General features: G+C 37.8%; 1 protein-coding gene across 1 annotated transcript; it reads left to right on the forward strand.

Annotated features, from left to right (window-relative positions):
* Positions 1 to 932: 932 nt before the first annotated feature.
* Positions 933 to 20135, forward strand: CD226 (CD226 molecule; the record flags this gene model as incomplete). The annotated part of the gene is made up of 6 exons (XM_081322470.1): positions 933 to 981; positions 1354 to 1698; positions 6795 to 7130; positions 14355 to 14442; positions 15260 to 15326; positions 19348 to 20135. The coding sequence occupies 6 exons, from the start codon at positions 933 to 935 to the stop codon at positions 19459 to 19461; spliced, it is 999 nt and encodes a 332-aa protein (XP_081178596.1). The 3' UTR covers positions 19462 to 20135.
* Positions 20136 to 21185: the final 1050 nt, after the last annotated feature.

The following is a 21185-nucleotide window of genomic DNA, read 5'->3' on the forward strand; positions in this document are numbered from 1 at the left end:
TAGATAGCCTCAATCTTGCCACTAGAATATGTCTCACATTCCGTGACCACCTTGCCTGCCTAACAAGACAATATGTTTAGGCTTCATTGGTTCAGCCCAATTAACAGAAGCCAATTAAATTAGTTTACCTTTTACTTTGCTGAAATGGAAGCTAAGGGGACCCAAAGATGTTTTCTCAAAAAGCACTGGACTTTCTTTGTTTTTGCTTGAAGGCATTTTGCTTCTCATGCAAGAAGCTTCTTCAGTTCACTTCATTCACAACTGAAAAAGCTCCTTGGATGAGAAGCAAAATGTCTTCAAGCAAAAATAAAGAAAGTCCAGTTGCCCTTTGAAAAAGCACCTTTGGGACAACCATGATCTGGATGACTGAGAATCTCCATGGACATGGAAGCTAAGGGGCGGCTTTAATTGTTCCCTGGCAAAGAAATTCATTTGCACAAAAAAAAGGAAGGAAGGAAGGAAGGAAGGAAGGAAGGAAGGAAGGAAGGAAGGAAGGAAGGAAAGAAGGAAATAATCAGTAAGCAAATTTACAGATAGCAACAAAGTGCTACTAATGAGACAGAGAAAACATTGTGAGAAAACAAGGAACCAATTCAGGAAGCTAATCAATCAATCAATCAATCAATCAATCAATCAATCAATCAATCAATCAATTTTCTTAGCACAGAGTTAGAGCACAGAAGTAATATTGGAAGATCTAAAAGGTAAGAAAAGAGCCTGTGGTGTCCTAGATTGTCATGGAATTCATGACAACTTGTGTAAATAAGCTTCCTGTGTCTCTTTACAGACACTCCTACGCTACAAGAGCTCCCCAAAGTGATGCAGCCCTTTGTCTTGCTAGTTCAGATAAAAATACCATCCTCCCTATCATGTGACCAGGAAACACAGAAAGCATAGATGAAGCTCTCTCAGTCCTTTTAGCTGTGCTGAAGATGAATTGCCTTGTGTTCTTGGCGATGGCTTTTCTACAGTCCTATCAAAGTAAGACTCATTTCTTAACCAATACATTTCTTTCTTGTTGGTTTTTTGCCTGCTTACTTGCCTTGGAAATCTATGAGGCCTCGAAGTAATTTATTCCAATAAAAGTAAGACCACTGCAATTTGTTTCTGGTGTTGCAATCCTATGGATGTTTACTTATTAGTGAATCTGACTATATTCAAAATGAATTGGATAATGGAGAATTGTAGCCAATATTATAACCTCATCATATTGCTATTAGTAATATCTTTGGAGATGGGTTTGCTGAGCTTGCTGTGCAACTATAAAGAGTTTAGGTTGAGGAAAACACTTTGATCAGTGCAGCATGTGTTTAATGGATATTTTTTTAACAAAATAAACATGTTCTATTTTAGGCAATGTATCTTTAACAGCAGAAGGAAAACATGTGGACTCAGTTGTGAAACTCTCCAGGACCATGGCTCTTGAATGTGTCTACCCAAATAATGCATCTATTTCTCAGATAGAATGGCAGAAGGAAGAGAATCAAAGCAAAAGTAGCATTGCTGTCTTCAGGCTACCTTATGATCTACATATAGAAAGCAACTATAAGGCTAGAATCCTGGTCACTAATTTTACCTCAAACAATAAGACCTTGATTTTCAGCAAAGCCACTGAGGAAGATGCTGGTTTTTACCGATGTACCTTTCATGCTTTTCCAAATGGGATCTGGGAAAAGACGATACATGTTGTTCAATCTGGTAAGGTAAATCTGTTTATTTCCATTTTATAAGCTGCTGATAAATTCAAATTCTGGATATTTTCTTTTGGAGTCAAAAGGAGATCAAATTTCAGTGAAGATGCCCTCAGGTGAACTTTTCCTATCTTCTCTATGAGGTTTCAGTGAGTTTGAAGCAGCTCATTCCTCACCCAAAGCCACTGATATTTCGGGGACGACTGATATTTCGGGGACGCCCAGTGCGCTCACACAGAGAGGGCCTCATCAGGGTGCCGTCGGCCAGACAATGTCGGCTGGTGACCCCCAGGGGGAGGGCCTTCTCTGTGGGAGCACCAGCCCTTTGGAACCAACTCCCCCTTGAGCTTCGGATGGTCCCGGACCTCCGGTCCTTTCGCCGCGACCTCAAAACTTTTTTCTTCCATCTGGCTGACCTGGATTGATGATGGGTTTTAAAATATGTTTTAATTTTTAACTGTGTAGTTAATTTATTTTGGGGCTGTTATTTAATTCTTTTTTAATTTTTGTATTGTTGTTTTTTATTGTTGTTAGCCGCCCTGAGTCCTTCGGGAGATAGGGCGGCATATAAGTCCCAAAAATAAATAAATAATAAATAAAATATATTCTAAAGGAGAAGGAACAGAGATTTTTAAAGTTGGGATGCTACAAAGGAAAAAGAAGATCTTAGCTTTGTCTTCAAATGCTTAATTGGTTAACTCCTGAACTGACCAGGGATTAGATGAGATGATATTCAATGTTACTTTTAACTCATTCGTTCTATCAAACAATCAGTGTAATTTTTGGAACAGCATAGCAAAACGTCACCTGTCAGAACCCCTGTCCCTTTACAGGTAGGGTCACCATCTCTGACCTGGTTCACACATAGCGTAAAGAATAAATATAGGTTTTTTTGGTTTGGTTTTGTAGGTCTTGGGAACTGCAAGGTTTGCAAACTAAATTTATTCATCAGATTTTAAATACAGCCATCTCCCCCACAGAGGAAGACTTCATGACTTTATGACTTCATTCAATGCGTGAATCCAGGCTACTGTGCTTTATCCTACAATGGTGGCATAGAACAAAACATAAAGCAGTGTCTTTCTTTTGCACATACTACATCCCCCAGTTTGGAGCCTCACAACATTTGCATGTAACGTAACAGGAAGAGATTATTTTACGAGAAAGAGAAATTTGAAAGAAATAGAGTGCCTATTCCTTCTTCACCTGCCCATCAGTTTTATGCTCTAAAATGACTCCTTATTTCCTCACTGCATGGAATTCTGACTTCTTTTTGCTAGGAAAAACATCATTAAAAAAGGGAGGGAGAAGAAATTTGTGAAAAGAAGGTTCAAATGGAAAAATACTGTAGATTCAAGAGACTTCACCTTCCTGTTACCTGATGTTGAAAGGATTTTTCTTAGCAGAGCAAAAATATTCTTATGCATTTGTACATAGCAGGAGATGTTGAAACACAGTGGAAATAAAATGAAGAAAAGAAGGGTTCTTTCTTCCTTTCTTCTATAAATGTGCCTCTGCTTAAGTTACCCATTTGCTTATAAAATAATTTTAAAATTGTGCGTTATGCCTTCGTGGCACTTGCAATATTTTCTATCACCTTCAATCAAACACGTCATCTTAAAAAGTATATTAATTTTCCTCTTTAGCAACGAACAATTTTGCACTTAAAAACCATTGCTGGTGGGTTTAGACAATGAGTCAAAGGCTCTTGAGATGTACTTTTCACAGGTACTGTCGATATTTTATCTAAAGGGGGAAAAATGGTACCAAAGGAATTACTGCTTTTCTTTGTAGATCATTGCATTCACTACAATTTATTCCATCAGTTATTAGGAACCTTTACTTTTGGAAGCTGCCATTGTACGCACATGAAAGAAGCAGACTGTATTCCTGGCACCCTTTCATTCACAAACTTTGTCCCAGCTGAAATTTTAATTTGCCTCTTGCTTGGGACTTTGACTATTGTAACTTCTAGTTCAATATTTCTCAACCTTGATGACTTTAAGAAGAGTGAACCTCAACTCCCAGAATTCCCTGGCCTGCATGGCTGGCTGTTCCTTCCCCAGTCAGAATACTCTCCTGGAGTGGACTTTAATTCTCAATATCCCCAAACAGCCATTTAGTTCTGGGATGACAGAGAATACTCAGGCTAGGGATGGCTGTTTTAGAGTCCCCAGTTTAAATTCTGAATAAGTCATAATAACAATAGAATAGGAAGGTTCAGGCTTAGAAAGTCCTCCATGCCAGCCAGAAGGATAAAATATAATTAGAAGTACAATTTCTGAAATTCATGAGGAACTAGACATTTGCCTTTTATAGCTGATATCAAGGCCGAACCTAAATATTTGAAAATTTGGCTGAGCCAAAAATGAAGAGATTTAATTTGAATTCTTTCATTTTTAAAAATCTGTGGCCAGTAACTTTTTTCTGATGAATATACAAAATTTAGATAAATACTCTAAGTGAATGTTTGTATTCATATTTGTGTGCAATATAAGGACTTGTTTTTAAGAGATTGGTATTCACCAGATAATTGTAAATCAATAACTGGGACTACAGTTTTGACACAGTTTTTATCTCCTGTCTATGGCTGTCATTCATTGTAACACGAGTGTAGTTCAGGATTATCTGGAGTAGCACAACATCAGAAACATGAGATTTCTTTTCCTCCATTTTTAAGGGTTTTTTGTTGAAAAGGAGAAAGTATAGCTTTCAGAAGATTCCAATCTTCATTGGAATAATTAGCAACACATTTTTCTTCCTTTGTTCTGTTCTTACCACAGAGCAATATTTCCCTAAGGCCCTACCAAGAATCATAAGCCCATGAAATTTATTGACAAAAAATATAAACTCTGAATTGTGCTACTGAGTACAGTCAATGGCTAATCTGGCTAAGGATTATGGAAACTGATGAAACTATTTTGCTAATTTAGTTTGCCAATAAAACCATCAAGCATAATTAGGCAATATGAAAATAGTTCTTAAAAGGGCTACTATCTACTGAAAATTAAAGAGCAATATAGCCACAGTTTTTCATGCATGGACATTTGCTACGTGATAGTAGAAAGTAATTTAAAATAACTATGGCTTACGTGTCATGTGTCAACTCCTCAGGTCACTGTAACTATTACAAAAGGCAGTTTAAATGATAGAAATATGAGATTATTGTATGGCAGAAAGAAAACCGAAAAGCAAATCTGCAGCTGAAGAAGCCATAAATCTGAAAGTAGACAATTCAGTGAAAGGTGATATGCATGCTTTCACACCAGTGAAAAGGTTTGACACGATTTTTCTTTCCTATTGTAAATATCTTCTGATGAAGAACAAAAGAGTAGATGAATATAGTAAAAGTATGTGATTAGAGTTGTATTTCTTGCGCACAGTAAATATAAAAAAAATGCAAGAAAGGGTAGGGAAAAGAAAGCTAAAAGCTGTATTAGATCCACCAACCTTCTCTTTCTTAGCAGCACCCCAAATTTCTTTGGCTCAAATCATCCTTTTAGACGGTTTTCTTCACTTCTGTTTTGCTAAAAGTGGAAATGTCTGTTTGACGTGATTTACAGCCACACTAGGTAAATGTGTTTTAAGAACTGTTCAAGGTAAAGGACAAAACAGTCAGGAGGGCAATGCTTTAATGTTGCAGTTGCAGTTGTCATCTTGACATTTTTGAATCCCCTATGGACACCCCTGAGTGATCAAACACATTTAACAACTTCTTTTCCCGGAATAACTCTCCCCATTTTAGAAAATAAAACAGAATGTTTAATTTTCCCCTCTGTTTTTATTCAATATATGTTATACCCAACAGCCAACAGTAAACAGCCCAACCAAAGAACCATTAAGACCACTCCCACCAACACTGACAGGGCAAGCCCCCAGAATATAAACTGAGAGCAAACCCTACTTCTTACTAGCACTGGTGATGTTGCCTATCTTGGGGAATTAAACGTCTGCAGGGAAACAACCAAGCTCAGAGAGCACCAAGGACCCCTCATTTCAACCCTGAGCTACAAATACTCTCCTTTACAAATTATAAGGTAAAGGTTCCCCCGCACATGCGTGCTAGTCGTTTCCGGCTCTAGGGGCCGCTGCTCATCTCCGTTTCAAAGCCGAAGAGCCAGCGCTTTTCCGAGGACGTCTCCATGGTCATGTGGCCGGCATGACTAGATGCCAAAGGCGCACGGAACGCTGTTACCTTCCCACCGTAGTGGTCCCTATTTTTCTACTTGCATTTTTACATGCTTTCGAACTGCTAGGTTAGCAGAAGCTGGGACGAGTAACAGGCGCTCACTCTGTTACGCGGCACTCGGGATTCGACCCGCCAAACTGCTGACCTTCTGATCGACAAGCTCAGCGTCCTAACCCACTGAGCCACCGTGTCCCTTATAAATTATAAATTATACCCATCAATTATTAGGAACCTGGTGTAATTATAATTAAAAATAATCATTAGCATGTCATATAAAAGAAAAAATAAAGACAAGAGCAGGTATAATAAATTGTAAGAGTCAAATTACAGTGGCAATACATCAATTAGTTTCTAAAGCCCAAAGAAGGAAACAATATATTTTACTTAATATCTGAAACATAGTAAGAAGCAACTGCTTTTTCTGCAAGATTATGCCACAAATCTCCAAACTGTTCACTAAGATTAGTTGTTGCTTCTAGATAGCCATTTAGGGAGCTCTGTGTTTTTCTCTCCTTTGTAATTTTGGGGTGAGAGAGACTGAAAGAAATGTCTCAGCAAATAAAGATATCTATACTTCCAATTATTTTAATTGAAGTATAAGGTAAAAGATTTTTTTCTGTGATATTTCCTGGCATTACTCAAGAAATCTAATTGGTTCTCACCTTTGTGATCAATAGATGTTATAAATATGTAGAATATTGTAAATGGTGATTTTAAACGTTACTTGTATTTATTTTACTGCTTTATATTGCTGTTTTTTTAAATTAACTTGTCAGATGTTTTGAGTGCTTCTAAAGCAAACAAGGCATGTAACATTTTTGAACATAAATACATTATGCATTTTTGAACATAAATACATTAAGCATGACATTATCCCTATGTCTCTTACTTTTATCATTTTTTTTCCAAAACAGGGACTTTTGAATTTCCAAACTTGTCAATTCATCATTTAATTACTAAACCAGGAGAAAACGTCACTTTTGAATATCGGTCTAACTCTGATGTAGCAGCGAATCGAGTGACATGGGAAAGAGTGCAATCTGACTGTATAGATTTTATAATCCAGTGTGAGGATTCTGAAATGCCAGTCTATGGTTCAGATTATCAAAACCGCGTAGATTGTATCTCTGCAAGTTCGATTGTACTTTGGCATGTCACAGCTTCTGACTTTGGAATGTATCGCTTTTCTTACAACAAGGTGAACGGAGAAAATGGAATTGGCTGGATAAAACTGATGATTAATAGCCACGGTAAGTTAAAGGTAGGCATATAATGATGATTATATTATCATTATATAATTATGATAATGATAATGCTGAGTTACATAGCCAGCCAGATGTTTAGAATGGATTTGGCATTTTTGTCCATTTACCGAGTCCTTCCCAAGGTCCTGAGACAGGAGATGTTGTCATTTAATAATTTTAAAGGTATTGTTGCAGGATGTAAACTGTTCCAAGTAAAGCTGCACTTCACAACTGACTGATTGTGATTTTGTCAATTCTGATGGTGTTCAAGTGGATGTTTTAGAACTGCACCCAAGGCACCTGTTACTATTGGTCCTGTCTTTGGTTTCTTTTGCTACAACCATTCTATTTGCAATTCTTCTTTATATTTTGTGATTTCCCCCCCCCCCCAGTTCTTTCTCTTCTATGCCACTGTCTCCAGACATAGCAATGTTTTTGTATTTCTTACCAACAACTGTTAAGCCTGGGGTGTTGTGTGGCATGTGATTGTCTGTTTGAATTCTAAAGTCCCAGAGCACTTTAGCTGCTTCATTTTCTATTACTTTTTATTTTGTGGTCCTACCAGTTCTTGCTTGTAGGCAAGTGGTATTTCTTGCAGATCTTCCAATGCACCACTGTTGCTACTTTGTCATGTCATTGTTTATAGTCACTCTGTGTGATTTTCTTGCAGCAGCTAACTAGGATGTTCATTTTTCTTCAGCTTCTTTGCAGAGGTGGCATTTGCTATCTAAAGCTGTCTTTCCAGTTCTGGCATTGTATATGTTTGTTCTTACGGCTTGGTCTTGTGCAACCAGAATTAGTCTCTTTGTTTTTTTTCAATTTCCCTGCTTTTAAACATTGCCAGGTCTCATTATCTGCTTTGCCTGCTGTATTTTTTATGCATTGGCCATGTAAGACTTTGCTTTGCTAAGTCTCCTTTCTATTCTTCATTTGGTCTTTCTTGTAAACCAGTTTGGTCTTTTTGGTATTTCATAAGCCTTCATGGGGTACTAGTTTCAGGGCATCTTCAGGTCCTTCAGATATCCTTCCAATGTGTTTTTTTTTCCTTTTTTAACTATCTAGCAACATTCCACACCCACCAATTTTCCTTGGTTGGTATAATCTAGCATGATTCATTATCATTATTTTTCTGTTCACTATTCCAGCAGTATATACAATGACTGGAGTAGCCCAGGTGTTCATTGCCTTGTTTTTCCTCCACTGAGTTTTTACTTTAAGATCTTCACTTTTCTGTTCTATTTGTTACTAATCTTCTTGACTTCACTATGCTGGATGTTGTCATTATTTATTTTGGTTCGTCACGTAGTCAGCCAGATGTTCAGACTGGATTTGACATTTTAGTCCACCTATCAAGTCCTTCCCAAGGATCTGGGAGAGACAGATGTTATTGTTTAATAATTTTAAAAGTATTGTTGCAGGATGTAAACTGTTCCAAGTAAAGCTGCCTTTTGCAATTGACTGATGATGAATTTGTCAATGCTGATAGAGTTCAAGTGTTGCTCAAGTCATTTTGGGATTGCACCCAAGGTGTCTATCACTATTGGTACTACTGTTGCTTCCCTTTGCCACTGTTTTTCTATTTCTATTTGTAGGTCTTTGTATTTTGTTATCTTCTCCAGTTCCTTCTCTACAATTCGGCTGTCTTGGGTACTGCCATGTACACTATACAAACTTTTTTCTTTTTCTTATCAACAATTGTTAAGTCTGAGATGTTGTCCCAGAGCACTTTAATGTCTTCATTTTCTATTACTTTTTGTATTTTATTGGACCACCAAGTTCTTCCTTGCAGGAAAGTGGTATTTCTGGCAGATCTTCCAATGCATTAATAATTTATTATTATTATTTATTTATTTATTTATTTATTTGATTTGTATACCGCCCTTCTCCCTAAGGACTCAGGGCGGTGAACAGTGACATAAATAACAGAATGCACAAATACAGATATTGAAAACAAATTAAACCCTAATTTTGCCCAAATGCAGAAGATAGTTATCTTAAAACAATAATTAAAACAGAACCCATCAGACCAGACCGGATTGCTTAAACAGATATGTTTTTAGATCGCGTCGGAAGGAGCGAAGGTCGGGAGCCATCTGGAGCTCAACCGGTAAACGGTTCCATAGGTCAGGCGCGCTCACAGAGAACGCCCTCCCTCTGGGAGCCACCAGACGGCATTCGCCAAACGGCGGAACCCTTAGGAGGCCCTCTCTGTGGGAGCGCACTGGACGGAAGTCACAGCTACTGGGTCTTTAGCTGGGGTTGGCCTTCATACACATTGAGTTCTTTCCAAGAACCTAGGATTCCTATTTATAATTATTAAAATATATGTGCCCACTCCCAATGACTATAAAAGGCTACCTCTATAAAAATATGTTAGCGAAACCTTTGCAATGCTCTTAAATAAATATATGTTAAATTGTTCTGTGACTGGTAAACATCTGAAAAATGAAGAGCATGAAAAAAGTTAAGTACATTATCTTTGACTGAATGGTTTAAAAGTAGGCAGGAAAGGAAATGTTGCAAAAGTGTTAAGGAGGAAATGTTGCAAAGGTGAGAGGTGTCAAACTAAATAAAAACATATTACTGCATCCTACTGCAAAAACCTTTTCCATCAGTTTAAGCAACGAAGACTAAAGAACCAGATCTGTGTCCTGGAATAACGGAAACCCACAAGTCACACTGATGGAAACTCCTTTAAAAAGCAAAACACAAAATCCCCTTTTTGCATTTGAAGAGCACTGGCTTTTGAATGCTAGACATCAAATTAAGAAAAGGCCAAAATAGTTATATCCACGTTTAATTTTTTTTTCATAGAAATAGCTTTCTCATGGCTCCCCTGGGACAGGTAACAATTTGCTTAATGCAAAAAAAAAAAAAGAATTTACAAAAATACCTTATATCACAGCCTATTCAAAGAGTATTGTTTTGATGTCGCTTGGACACATTTTCCAAAATATTCAGGCAGAGGTTTTTCATTGCTGTGATCCTTTCCAATTACCAGCAGATGCCACAAACTGAACACAGTGCAAAGCAAGCATTCAGTATGAGTTCTGACTCATACCCAAGAATATATTCTACTATCAGAAAAATGTATCTTCTCTTCTTTCTGCTTACAAGCTTAAGCTCTTCTCTTACAAAATGTCTTTGCAAGAATATCTCCCTATTTTTGCTGCCCTTCTATTGATTTCCAAGCAGAGTTGTTCCCATTGCAGCTGAATGGGCAACTTCAAACCTGAGGTCCAGGTATCTTGCTCAGAGACCTTAAGTCATAGCAGGACTGGTCCTTCTCCACTCTTCTCCTCTCTTTCCTGCTTTCTTTCACTTGCCTTTTGTATTAATCCTCATCTTTGCTTCCACATGTTTCCCAGCAATTTTGGAAAAAGAGGGAAGTAGCTAGCTAGCCAAAGTTGGTAAGAAAGTAATCAAGAGAAATAATGCATTTCCCAGGATAGAAGGACTGAGAAAAGGTACAGAACACTTTGCGCAGAAAACCAAGTGAATATGAACGTAACAATTCAAATATTAGTAGCAATAGCAGACAATAAAGTTGTAAGTCCCTCATAAGTATTTTTTTGCTTATTGAGCCACAAAATATATAATTTTGTTTGTTTTTAAAATCAGAATGCATCCCAATCAGAATGGAACGGCTTGTACAGAAAATCGAGGCAGATGTCTCTTTTCAGAGGCTGCTCCATTGCAACCCTGATGTTTTTTTCCTTATCGTAAGCCACAGCCATTCTCAGATGTTGCTTTTTTCCCCACTTTTCACATGCCTCATTTATCACTTTAATGGAATCAGTTTCATTGTTTGCCAGCAATGATCTTCTGGAGTTTCTTTGCTCTCTGCTTGGATTTTGGGACTTTTGTTGCTACTGTGCGAACTTGTGTTGTTGTTCCCAAGCAAATGACATAACTAAGGGCCAGATTCCAGAAAAGAGTTGGTATACTTGAAGGTGGTGTCACTGGATGCATCCCTCTTTTGCGAGAAAAACTCAAAGGAGGAAGTCACACAGAGGTGGACCTGGTGCTTACGCACCCCACACCTTTGCTTTGTCTTCCACATGGCTCAGTGCTTCTTGCTGTCATGGACCTCTTCTTACACTTTGTGTGCTTAGCAAACATTGCAAACCGTTTAGTAGCCAAGCATCTAACAAGTGGCTCTACCTGCTTGTTTGGATTGAGTGTGTTGGAACTGACAAGCTGTAAGTGTTTCTTCTAGAGAACTGCAGTGGAGGGGCAGTGAAGGTTGAAATCACTCACCTACATGTTTTTAGGACTAAACTTCAAGGCAGGCTTTAATAAGTATTTCCTCCCCTTGCATATGTCAGGGATGTCAGAACAGGTGATTTGTCTCTGCTTTCCCCATCTTGTTTCTAGGAGATAGGGCTGATACATTAAAACTGGTGGAAATGTATGCCTGACTTGAAATCCTGAACAAAAAGAAAAAGAAATGGCCCCTCCTGCTGTTTACATATTAGTCACTACAAAGAAATAAAAAGCATCCAGGCATTATTTGTTCTTTTTTTTAAAAAAAAATTCAGAGTTAAATAAAATAAATAAGGACTATAAAATCACGATCATTCTGAAATCAGATTACCTCATCACGACCCAAATAACAGAGCTCTATGAATGGTCTTGATACCTAGCCCAAGTTGTGTTGAGTTTGCAACTTTCTTATTGGCTTTGGGTCGAAGCTGACCATTTCTTTTGCAGAGTTTGGTTGTGGGGGGGGGGGAAAGGTTGAAACCATTTTTTGTACACCATGCCTTCATTCCATATCTTGGATGCCCCAGAACACTGGTGAAGATACCTTGCTAAATTTCTATTGACTGCTGAACTTAAGCGAACTCTAGGTAATGATTGCCGGGTTAAGGTTATAATGGACTCTGAAGAAGATACCATGCATAGGTTAGGCAGTGCCCAGCACTAACCTTGTGAGTTCAGGCTAGGTAGCCAGTCAGCCAATCTTCCTCCTCTATGCCAACTCTGAAGAAGTTCTTTGAAACTGGAGGTGTGACAGAAAAGATGTCACCCAGCTTAGCAAAGTGCTTTTTAATTAATCAGCACCTGGACCAATCTTAAACTGTTCCCTATCTTGGGAGGTCATTTGAAAACCCTGGACCGTACAGTTTTAGGCAGGGAGGTCCTGGAATAAGACAAGAGGGGGCTGGAATCTGAAGTCCCTAGCAGCAATTAAATTTGTCTAAGGTTTCTTGCATTTTTGAAGGGAACACTTAGGGCCAGAACCCCTAATAAAATTCACATCCTACTATCTTCATTCTTCTGGAATGATTCTGTGGATCAGGACATCTCAACCTTGGTACATATAAGATCCATGCATCTCAAACTTACCAGGTTTGAGAAACATTTTGCTAGATTCTTCTACCTAGATTAAGCGAAGGGCATAATTTAGCTCTGCAAAACGCAGATCTTCAGTACTTTATTGTTTTTGAGACTCATTGCTGCAAATGAAGGGACGCGGTGGCTCAGTGGGTTAGGATGCTGAGCTTGTTGATCAGAAGGTTGGCAGTTTGGTGGGTCGAATCCCGAGTGCCGCGTAACAGAGTGAGCGCCTGTTACTCGTCCCAGCTTCTGCCAACCTAGCAGTTCGAAAGCTCGTAAAAATGCAAGTAGAAAAATAGGGACCACTACAGTGGGAAGGTAACAGCATTCCGTGCGCCTTTGGCATCCAGTCACACATGACCACGGAGACGTCCTCGGACAAGCACTGGCTCTTCGGCTTTGAAACGGAGATGAGCACCGGCCCCTAGAGTCGGAAATGACTAGCACACATGTGCAGGGGAACCTTTACCTTTACCTGCTGCAAATGAGTCTCAAAAACAGATTGGGAAATATAACCTACTATAGGACTTTATGTGAGGAAAAGGAGAGAAGCATCCGTTCCCATCTGATTAGTTACAACTGCATTAAATCACATTTTTGTATGCTGAGAAGTATTCCAGCTTTTGAAGTTACACACCAGTGACATGCTTTATTCCCATGCATAGCTTTGAGAAATAGGCTGGAAACACAGTCTTTCAGCTTTATGTCTCAGACAGTAGTATAGGAAGTTAATAATCAGCTTTACCTGGATTTTTAGAAGATGAATTTGATAAGGTTCTTCAAGACAATTGTTATCCTCCTCAGCCTTTGAGATTTGAATTTATATGAAATATAACATAAAGTCTACCTTCCTGCAGGCTTTCTGTTTTTTATTTAAAGAAACTAATCCTTACAAAAGTGTCATAGATTCTCTAGGAGTTCTTATTAAGAGATAGTATCTAAAGCCTGTCTTAACATAGAAAACAGAATTTTTACTATTTGCTAATAATGCAAAAATGGAACATCCTTAATATCCGGTTCTCAGATGACTATCTTGAAGGGTTTCTTCTTTGTGAAAATCCTTGATACAGCATTGGAGGCAACGTTCCCCCTCCCCCTTAACGCCTCTTGAAATGAAACTTCACATGTTTTGAAAGCTATCTGTGATCGATAAACCTTCACTCAAGGTAACTCCATATTGTAAGGTGAGGAAGAGGAACTGATGACTGTACAGAATTGCACTTTCAAGCATTCCTTCCAATGGGCCATACTGACTAGCACTACTAGGAGCAGTCTCAAGCTACATCTAGAGAGCCACAGGCTTCCACAGCTCTACTGCTTTGTAATGGTCTATGACAGGGTTCTCAACTTGACAGCTTTAAGAAGTCTCAGCCAAGGCTCCTTAAAGTTGCCAAGATTGAGAAAAACTGGTCTAGGGTTATCAAACCGAATGATCTAAAAGGAGCATGTGCCAGGAGCTGCCTAAAGAAGTATGTAATGATGCCTTATCAACAAAATGTAATATAGTTCGAATCTTTTCATTGCATTGGATGCCAATAAATTATTTCACTTTGTACTTAGAATTCATATACAGGGACTAACTCATGGAGTTTCTTCTATAAACACTACATGGCTGCAAGAGTGATACCATTTATGCTCAAAATGTCAGCTATTGCAGATCAACTTGACTTTATAAATTGATTACAATGAGATAATTACAATTATCTCAAAAGATAAGTTATTCTTCTGTATTCCATACTCTGGTCTTCTTGTCTTTCTCATTTCTTCTTATATATTTGAGACTTCCTTATACAGAGCATAAGTTATTTGAAATGTCTTCCGATAGTGTATTGTTCAGAAAATCAACTTTTCCTCTTATTGATTTTATTTATTATATTTCCTTTATAGCACCTTTATTTACTAAGCTGCATATGATTTTTATTGGAAGTGCTGCCTTTTTAATCCTGGTTATTGTGATTATACTTATATACAGAAGGTAAGATATTATTCTGTACTATAGAGGAATGCACCCAGTATGCTATGCTGTCATGATTTCTAAAACTTTTTCTGTAGATTATCAAGTTAATGTCATGCAAATTGCCATACAAGGAGTGATAACTAAGTTGTCTTTTCTGGAAGTTGTTACAGTTGGCATAGAAGCATTTAGGGGAACTATCTTGCTGATTTTTGCCAAGGAAAAAAGTTTTTTCATGCCTCAGTCTGTAGCAATTGGTTGAAACTGTTCAATTACAAGTTAGTTAATGGACCTTTGCAAACACATAAAAATGTGGCTTTTGTTCCAGGCTTATCTTTCAGACTCTCATTCTAAATATCACTAAGAGTCTAAAATTGTTCTTGTATATTTTTATTAGAATGTTTCAATATAATAAAAGAATACAAAACAAACAAAAAGAGATAGAAAGTAAGATAAAGAGAAAAAGAATAATAAAACTATACTTTCCCTCTCTATCAAGTAATTGTCTTCTTAATATTTTCCTCATTCTCTTTATCTGTTCTTAATCCCCAAATCCATTCAGTCTTTTCTTATTTCAACAAAAAGTCCACATAAGATTTCCAGACTTTCAAAAAGAAAGAAAGAAAGAAAGAAAAAAGAATAATCTTTGTTGGAAAGTCTGAAATTCTTGATGGGATGGATAGGGAAACTACTGTGCCAGAGATTTCAGTTCAGTTGATTGGTGTAATATTTTACTCACCTACACATCCTGATTTATTTGTGCCATTTAAAAAAAAATAAGTTTAACAATGATAAAAAGAATAATTAACAACCACAAAATTATTTTTTGTTCATTTAGTTGTTGTGTCGCAAAAAAGAGGAAAAGGATTAAGAAGATGAGAGACTACAAAACTTCTTGTAGACAGGTATGTGCAGATGGCAATTGTTTCGTTGGTGGACTTTTTAAAAAAATCAATAGTCTCCAGACCAAAGGATCCAAACCATATGGAAACAGTATTTTTTTAATAACTGTACGAATTACAATGTCAAACTCCTGACAGTAGCAATGACAAAGGGGACAGTGTTATTAATCAGGTTTAACACAAGGAAAAGGGGGTTAGATAAGTACAGGTAGTCCCTGAGGTACGAATCTAATGGAGCCTGCCCATTAAACTCGTAAGTCAAAATAATCAGACTCAATTTTACAAAATTTTAAAAACAAATTCATTAATTGAATCAAATGGGTCATTAAAGGAGCAAAGTTCTGACTTACTATTTCCTCTGAAGGCTGCCTGAACTGACTTTTCCCATTCCTGCTGCTGGCCGCCTATCAGCCATTTCTGGTTTCAGGAACTAAATTGCCATCCAAGCAGGCGGCTGGCTCTGTCTTTGCAATGCGTTTTTGTTTTTTTGTTTTTTTTTAAAAAAACCCTGTTTGCTGTTAGGTAGATCAAGCTTCTTCAGAGGGGGTTGGGTTTACAGAACTCTCCAACTGTTTTTTTTTTTAAAAAACTCTTACCACTAGCTTAAGCATCTCCCGCTAAGCATTCAGTGGCAGTTAGGGGTGAGGTTTACAGAACAGTTGGCTTGCAACAGAAACTGAGATGGAAGGGACCTTGAGATCATCTAGTCTAACCCACTGCTCTCACAAGAGATATTTCTGATAAATGCCTATCCAGTCTCTTCTTAAAAGCTTTCAGTAATAGGGCACCCACAATTTCTAGAGGCAATTTAAATTTAAAACAAACTACAGTAATGAGGCGGTGGCTCAGTGGGTTAGGATGCTGAGCTTGTCGATCAGAAGGTCGGCAGTTTGGCAGGTCGAATCCCGAGTGCCACGTAACAGAGTGAGCGCCTGTTACTCGTCCCAGCTTCTGCCAACCTAGCAGTTCGAAAGCACCTAAAAATACAAGTAGAAAAATAGGGACCACTACGGTGGAAAGGTAACAGCATTCTGTGCGCCTTTGGTGTCTAGTCATGCTGGCCACATGACCACGGAGACGTCCTCGGACAAGCGCTGGCTCTTCGGCTTTGAAACGGAGATGAGCACCGGCCCCTAGAGTTGGAAACGACTAGCACGCATGTGCGGGGGAACCTTTACCTTTACTTTACAGTAATCTATGCTAATCTCCAAAATAAAAGCAAGTAAACACAACATTATAGAATGCTTTGTGAGGAGGCTGACTAGCATTTCTACAAGTACTATACTTAGAAACACAATAGTTTGCAAAGTACAGTACTTAAAAAGAAAAGCAGTTTGCAAGCACTGTAGAATAATAACAACAAAAAAAATAAAATACTTACAGAAGCAATTCTAGTCCTGAAACCCAGGTAGCAGCAGATTCTCCACCAGCACTAACAAAAAACTTGCCGCCGCCTCTTGATTGGCCATGTGACCGGGGACAAAAAAAAGCCCTGCCTGCTTCATAACCCTAACGGCCTAGGCAACTCACAGAGCTAAACATGACCACCCTGCAGCAGACACTGAATTCAAGTCACATGGCTACACAGGCCTCTTTTGGGTCACAATTTTGAATTTCTAACGTAAGTAGCCCTTCTGAATTAATTCATTTTTGTGAAAATTTATTAAATAAACGTTCATACCTGGGGGATTATCTGTATATACAGTAGTAGACCTCATGTTAATGATTATATTAAGGCAGGGCTCTCTAGATCCTTTTTTCTCAAAGTCTTCTGAAGAGATGACCTTGCTAAGGGGGTAAGGTTGAAAGATTCTTGCAGTCCTTATATATCATGTTTAGGAAACATCCCATTTCTTTCCTAGACTCAGAGAATTTCATTAGTCCATTCCACTACATCTAGTAGCTGGACAAAAAAGGGCATCACAGGGGTGTCCAATTTAGGATAGATTTTTGTGTCAGAAAACTAGTTGTGCATTTCGGGTTCAAGAGCTTCTTTGACTAGGATCTCATTGGGGGAAGCATGTCTATAGATACTTGTTGTAGGAAACAATGGTAAGAATGGATACATATTCAATTTCTACTGCTGACAATCAGAGGTATCTGGATGACATCATGGACCAAGGTGGGTCTTGGCCTGATGCAACACAGTTGTTCTTATGGTCTTAGGATATAATACTTTGGTAAGACAAACAAATGTTTGAACAACAAAGTGGAAAACCTCTGGCACACTTCAAACTGCCCCAGGGCAATTTACATAAGATGCTCACAAATCACAAAGACTTTATTTACTTATTTCTAGAATGGCATTATAAACTGAGAATCTACAGTATAAGCCACACAGAACTTATATATTCTATTAAGAATTTTCTTGCTTCTCCATAATAGTCATTAGCTGAGCGGATTCTGTTTTATTCCTAGTAGGTACCTAATATTCATCTTTTCCTGGTTTGCCTGGTTGGTAGCTTCACAACTCTATCAGCCTGAAAGGCTGAGGATTTAGCTTTCTTTGTTCAGCTTTCTTTCTTCCTTTTCTATAGAGGAAAAATAGAAGAAATCAGCTGCAGCTGAATCTTTCTTCCATTCTTGGAGAAAAAAAAAGTATTAAGTTGGATGATTTCCATGCACTGGCACAGCAATAATATTGCAGGACTTAGGCAGTAGAAGGGTGGTTTGATGAGATTAAGTATTGTTTAAAAGAATACTTCCAATAGCTAAAGGTATATTTGACAGCATTTTCATAGAAGATGTTGCATTTCAAAGGAATAGGAAGAGTCATGTGGTTTATTTAGACAGATAGACCGCACTGAACAACCCTCATTCAGCGATCGGTCCTTGCAGTTGCAGCCATTGTAACATTCCTGTAGTCCCATTTATCACTATTTGGGCACTTGGTAACTGACCCACATTTTTTACCATCACAGTGTCTCCCACTCACATGATCGTGATTTGTGAACTTCCCTGCTAGCTTCCTACAAATAAAGTGAATGGGGAAGCTGGAAGGAAGTCAAAATCATGATAACGTGAAATCCTTGCTTAATGGCCTGCATTGATTTGCTTAATAACAGCAACCAGGAATTGGTGGTACTGCCATTGCTAAGTAGCAGAGTAATGTGACATTGTATTTTATGACGCCACTGAATTGCTTGGAAACTGAAATTTCAGTCCCGATTATCACTTTGCTAATAACATATTTGAATACAGGCTATGGATCAGCAGCATATTGGAACACAAACACCATTGCGTGATTGCCTGTCTAGGTAAATTGCATTTTTAAAATTCACCATAAATCGCATACAGAAAGCTCTGGAATGAGACTGCTGAAATGTCATGACATTTGTAGCCATTTTAATTTCAAAATACATTTGTATTTAATTTGTAACATTGGTAGGTACAAGACCTGGTGCGCACTGGGAATATGTGCAAACTACTAGCAAGTAGTATTTTAAGCCTTTTTTTAAAAAAAATCTACTCCTACAATAAGAATTAAGGTTAAATCAAAAGTTCCTATTTTCAACTTTTATTTTGATATGATGCTCCTCTGTGACTCTTCTGAGATTGAACCCAGTGAGTTCTACAGTTTTTTCTCGTAAAGTGCATCTATCCTCATAACGAAACACAACTGGCCAAAGAATACTCTTTATTTTAGTACATAGTGTAAATTGGGAGGTTGGATAATTCTTAAGAAATTCTTTGGCTGGGATCATGCATCAACTTATGTGACAACACGACTGATTTAGTTTTGGTTTAATATGTTGAGTTAACTCAGCTAATTATGGATTTTATAAATCTCAGTTAAACAAATTATGATTTAGCAGTAGATGTGAATCTAGTCTATGCCTCAAGTTCTTTTCTTTAATGCCTATCACAACTGCAATAATATAATATGCCTGTGTACTATTGTTTTGATCCTAACTCTTAAAAGTGCAGGCTGAAGAGGAAAGTTTGCCTCTGTCGTGAGCATTTCTGTTTGAAGGACAGTCTCTTTTTGCTATTTTTTTATTGCAATTTTTTCTTTCTTTTATAGCACCAGCATCAATCCAAAAACTGGGCTGGTCAGGGCTCAGCAAATACCAGGCAAAATCCTACTGCAACAGAGGATCCAATATATGTCAACTGCAAACAGTTTATGCAAAAGTGAGCTTATTGCCTTAGATATCAATGAACTACCTCAACCCATCCCATTAATTTTTGGGATTAGAATCAGAATATAGCAAGATAACCAATGGTTTTGTTTTTACCTAGTAAATCATGAAAACAGGAAATTAAAAAAGTAGCATTTTTTTTCTCCTCAGATGCATTGATTTGTAATGGTATACAGTATATGACTTTTTCAAAAACATTGTTAGCTATATGACACGTAATGAAAACCCATTGTGGTAAACAGAACTGGCGGACTCAGGAGATAGGATATATTTTCACAGAAGATAAAATAATAGACCTGGAAGGAATCGCGGAGGTCTTCTAGTCCAACTCCTTGCTCAAGCAGGAGACAGTGGCCTTCTTGACTCTAAATATGATGCTCTTCTTCCTTTCCTAATCCTAACTGGTAACACGCCACTTACACATCTCTGCCAATTGCAAAGCACACTTCTCACGATCATTTTCTTTAAATCACCCGAGAAGGCAGCCCAGAATGAATACAGTTTTGTCACAGTTTATGCAGTATTCCTGATGTACATATTTGCAAAAGTTGACTAGAGTCAGCAGGCACCGAAACAAGGAATTTAGTTAAAAGAAATTCATGCAGTGATGATGCAGCTATTTGTGAACATCTTTGTTTTAACTTATGTATTAATAAATGATTCTATGTAAGATCAATTCATTATTATTTTAATGTGATGTAATTTTGTTTTCTCATTCATAGCATAACACTGAAGCAAAAAACTTACCTTTGTACAAAGTGAGCTTCAAATTGGGTTGCTGTTAAATATATTGTAACTTTGATTCAGCAGATCTGTCAACAAGAGAATGTTATGTGAGAGCCATGGTTGAAGTATGTATTTGAGGGGAGGAGAAATCTCATCTCCAAAGATTTAGGAGGGCAAATGACAAAGTTAATCAACATAAATATAAACCAGCAAAAGCCTGTAAAAATCAGGAAATTCAAATAGTTGACTCAATCAGGAGCAAGTTTCCCTTTCAGGTGGGCCTTAAAAGGTGGGAAGCTTCCACTTTGTGTTGTTTTTTTGATTTTCTATCCTGAGATGACTTTTCTTCTTGGACTGGCATCCAAGCGAAAGAGATCTGGAGAGTAAGAAGGGACTAACCATCTGGGAAATATCGAGATAGATGTACATCAAATTCTTAAAAAAAAATACATTCTGGATTTATCTTGTTTCTTTATACAGTAGCCTTGGTATAAGATACACATACTTTCTCTCCCTCTCTCTATTATGCATGCTGCAAAGATCAAAGTCTGTAAGATTTTTCTCATTGTCTACAATTCTCAATTAGCTCCAAACTTAATCTACATAACAAATTACCTGTATCTTCTGTGGAATCAGTAGTCTCATCCTGACAAGGGATTTATCCTACCTTGCATTCCAGCCATTCTGGTAACTCTAAAAATGAGTTTAGAAAAGGTAAAACCAGTTTCTTCTCTGGGAAAGAATGCCCAGGATTTTGAAACAGCATACAGTAAATGTGTAGATTATGGGCTAGGACATTCTCACTGGGTGAACCAGAAGGGCTAATATGGTATCTACCAGTGCACATATGTGCAAGCACATACTCTATTACAATATCACTAAGATCACATCAGATGCAAAGCAAGATTCAGAATAGTTTCCTTCTACCTGAGAAAATAAATTACCACTTCACTCTCACTACTGGTTATGCTCTTGGCATGACCTGAGGACATTT

Source organism: Vipera berus (genome assembly GCF_964194415.1).
Source record: "Vipera berus genome assembly, chromosome: 3".
In the NCBI taxonomy this organism is placed as follows: Eukaryota; Metazoa; Chordata; class Lepidosauria; order Squamata; family Viperidae; genus Vipera; species Vipera berus.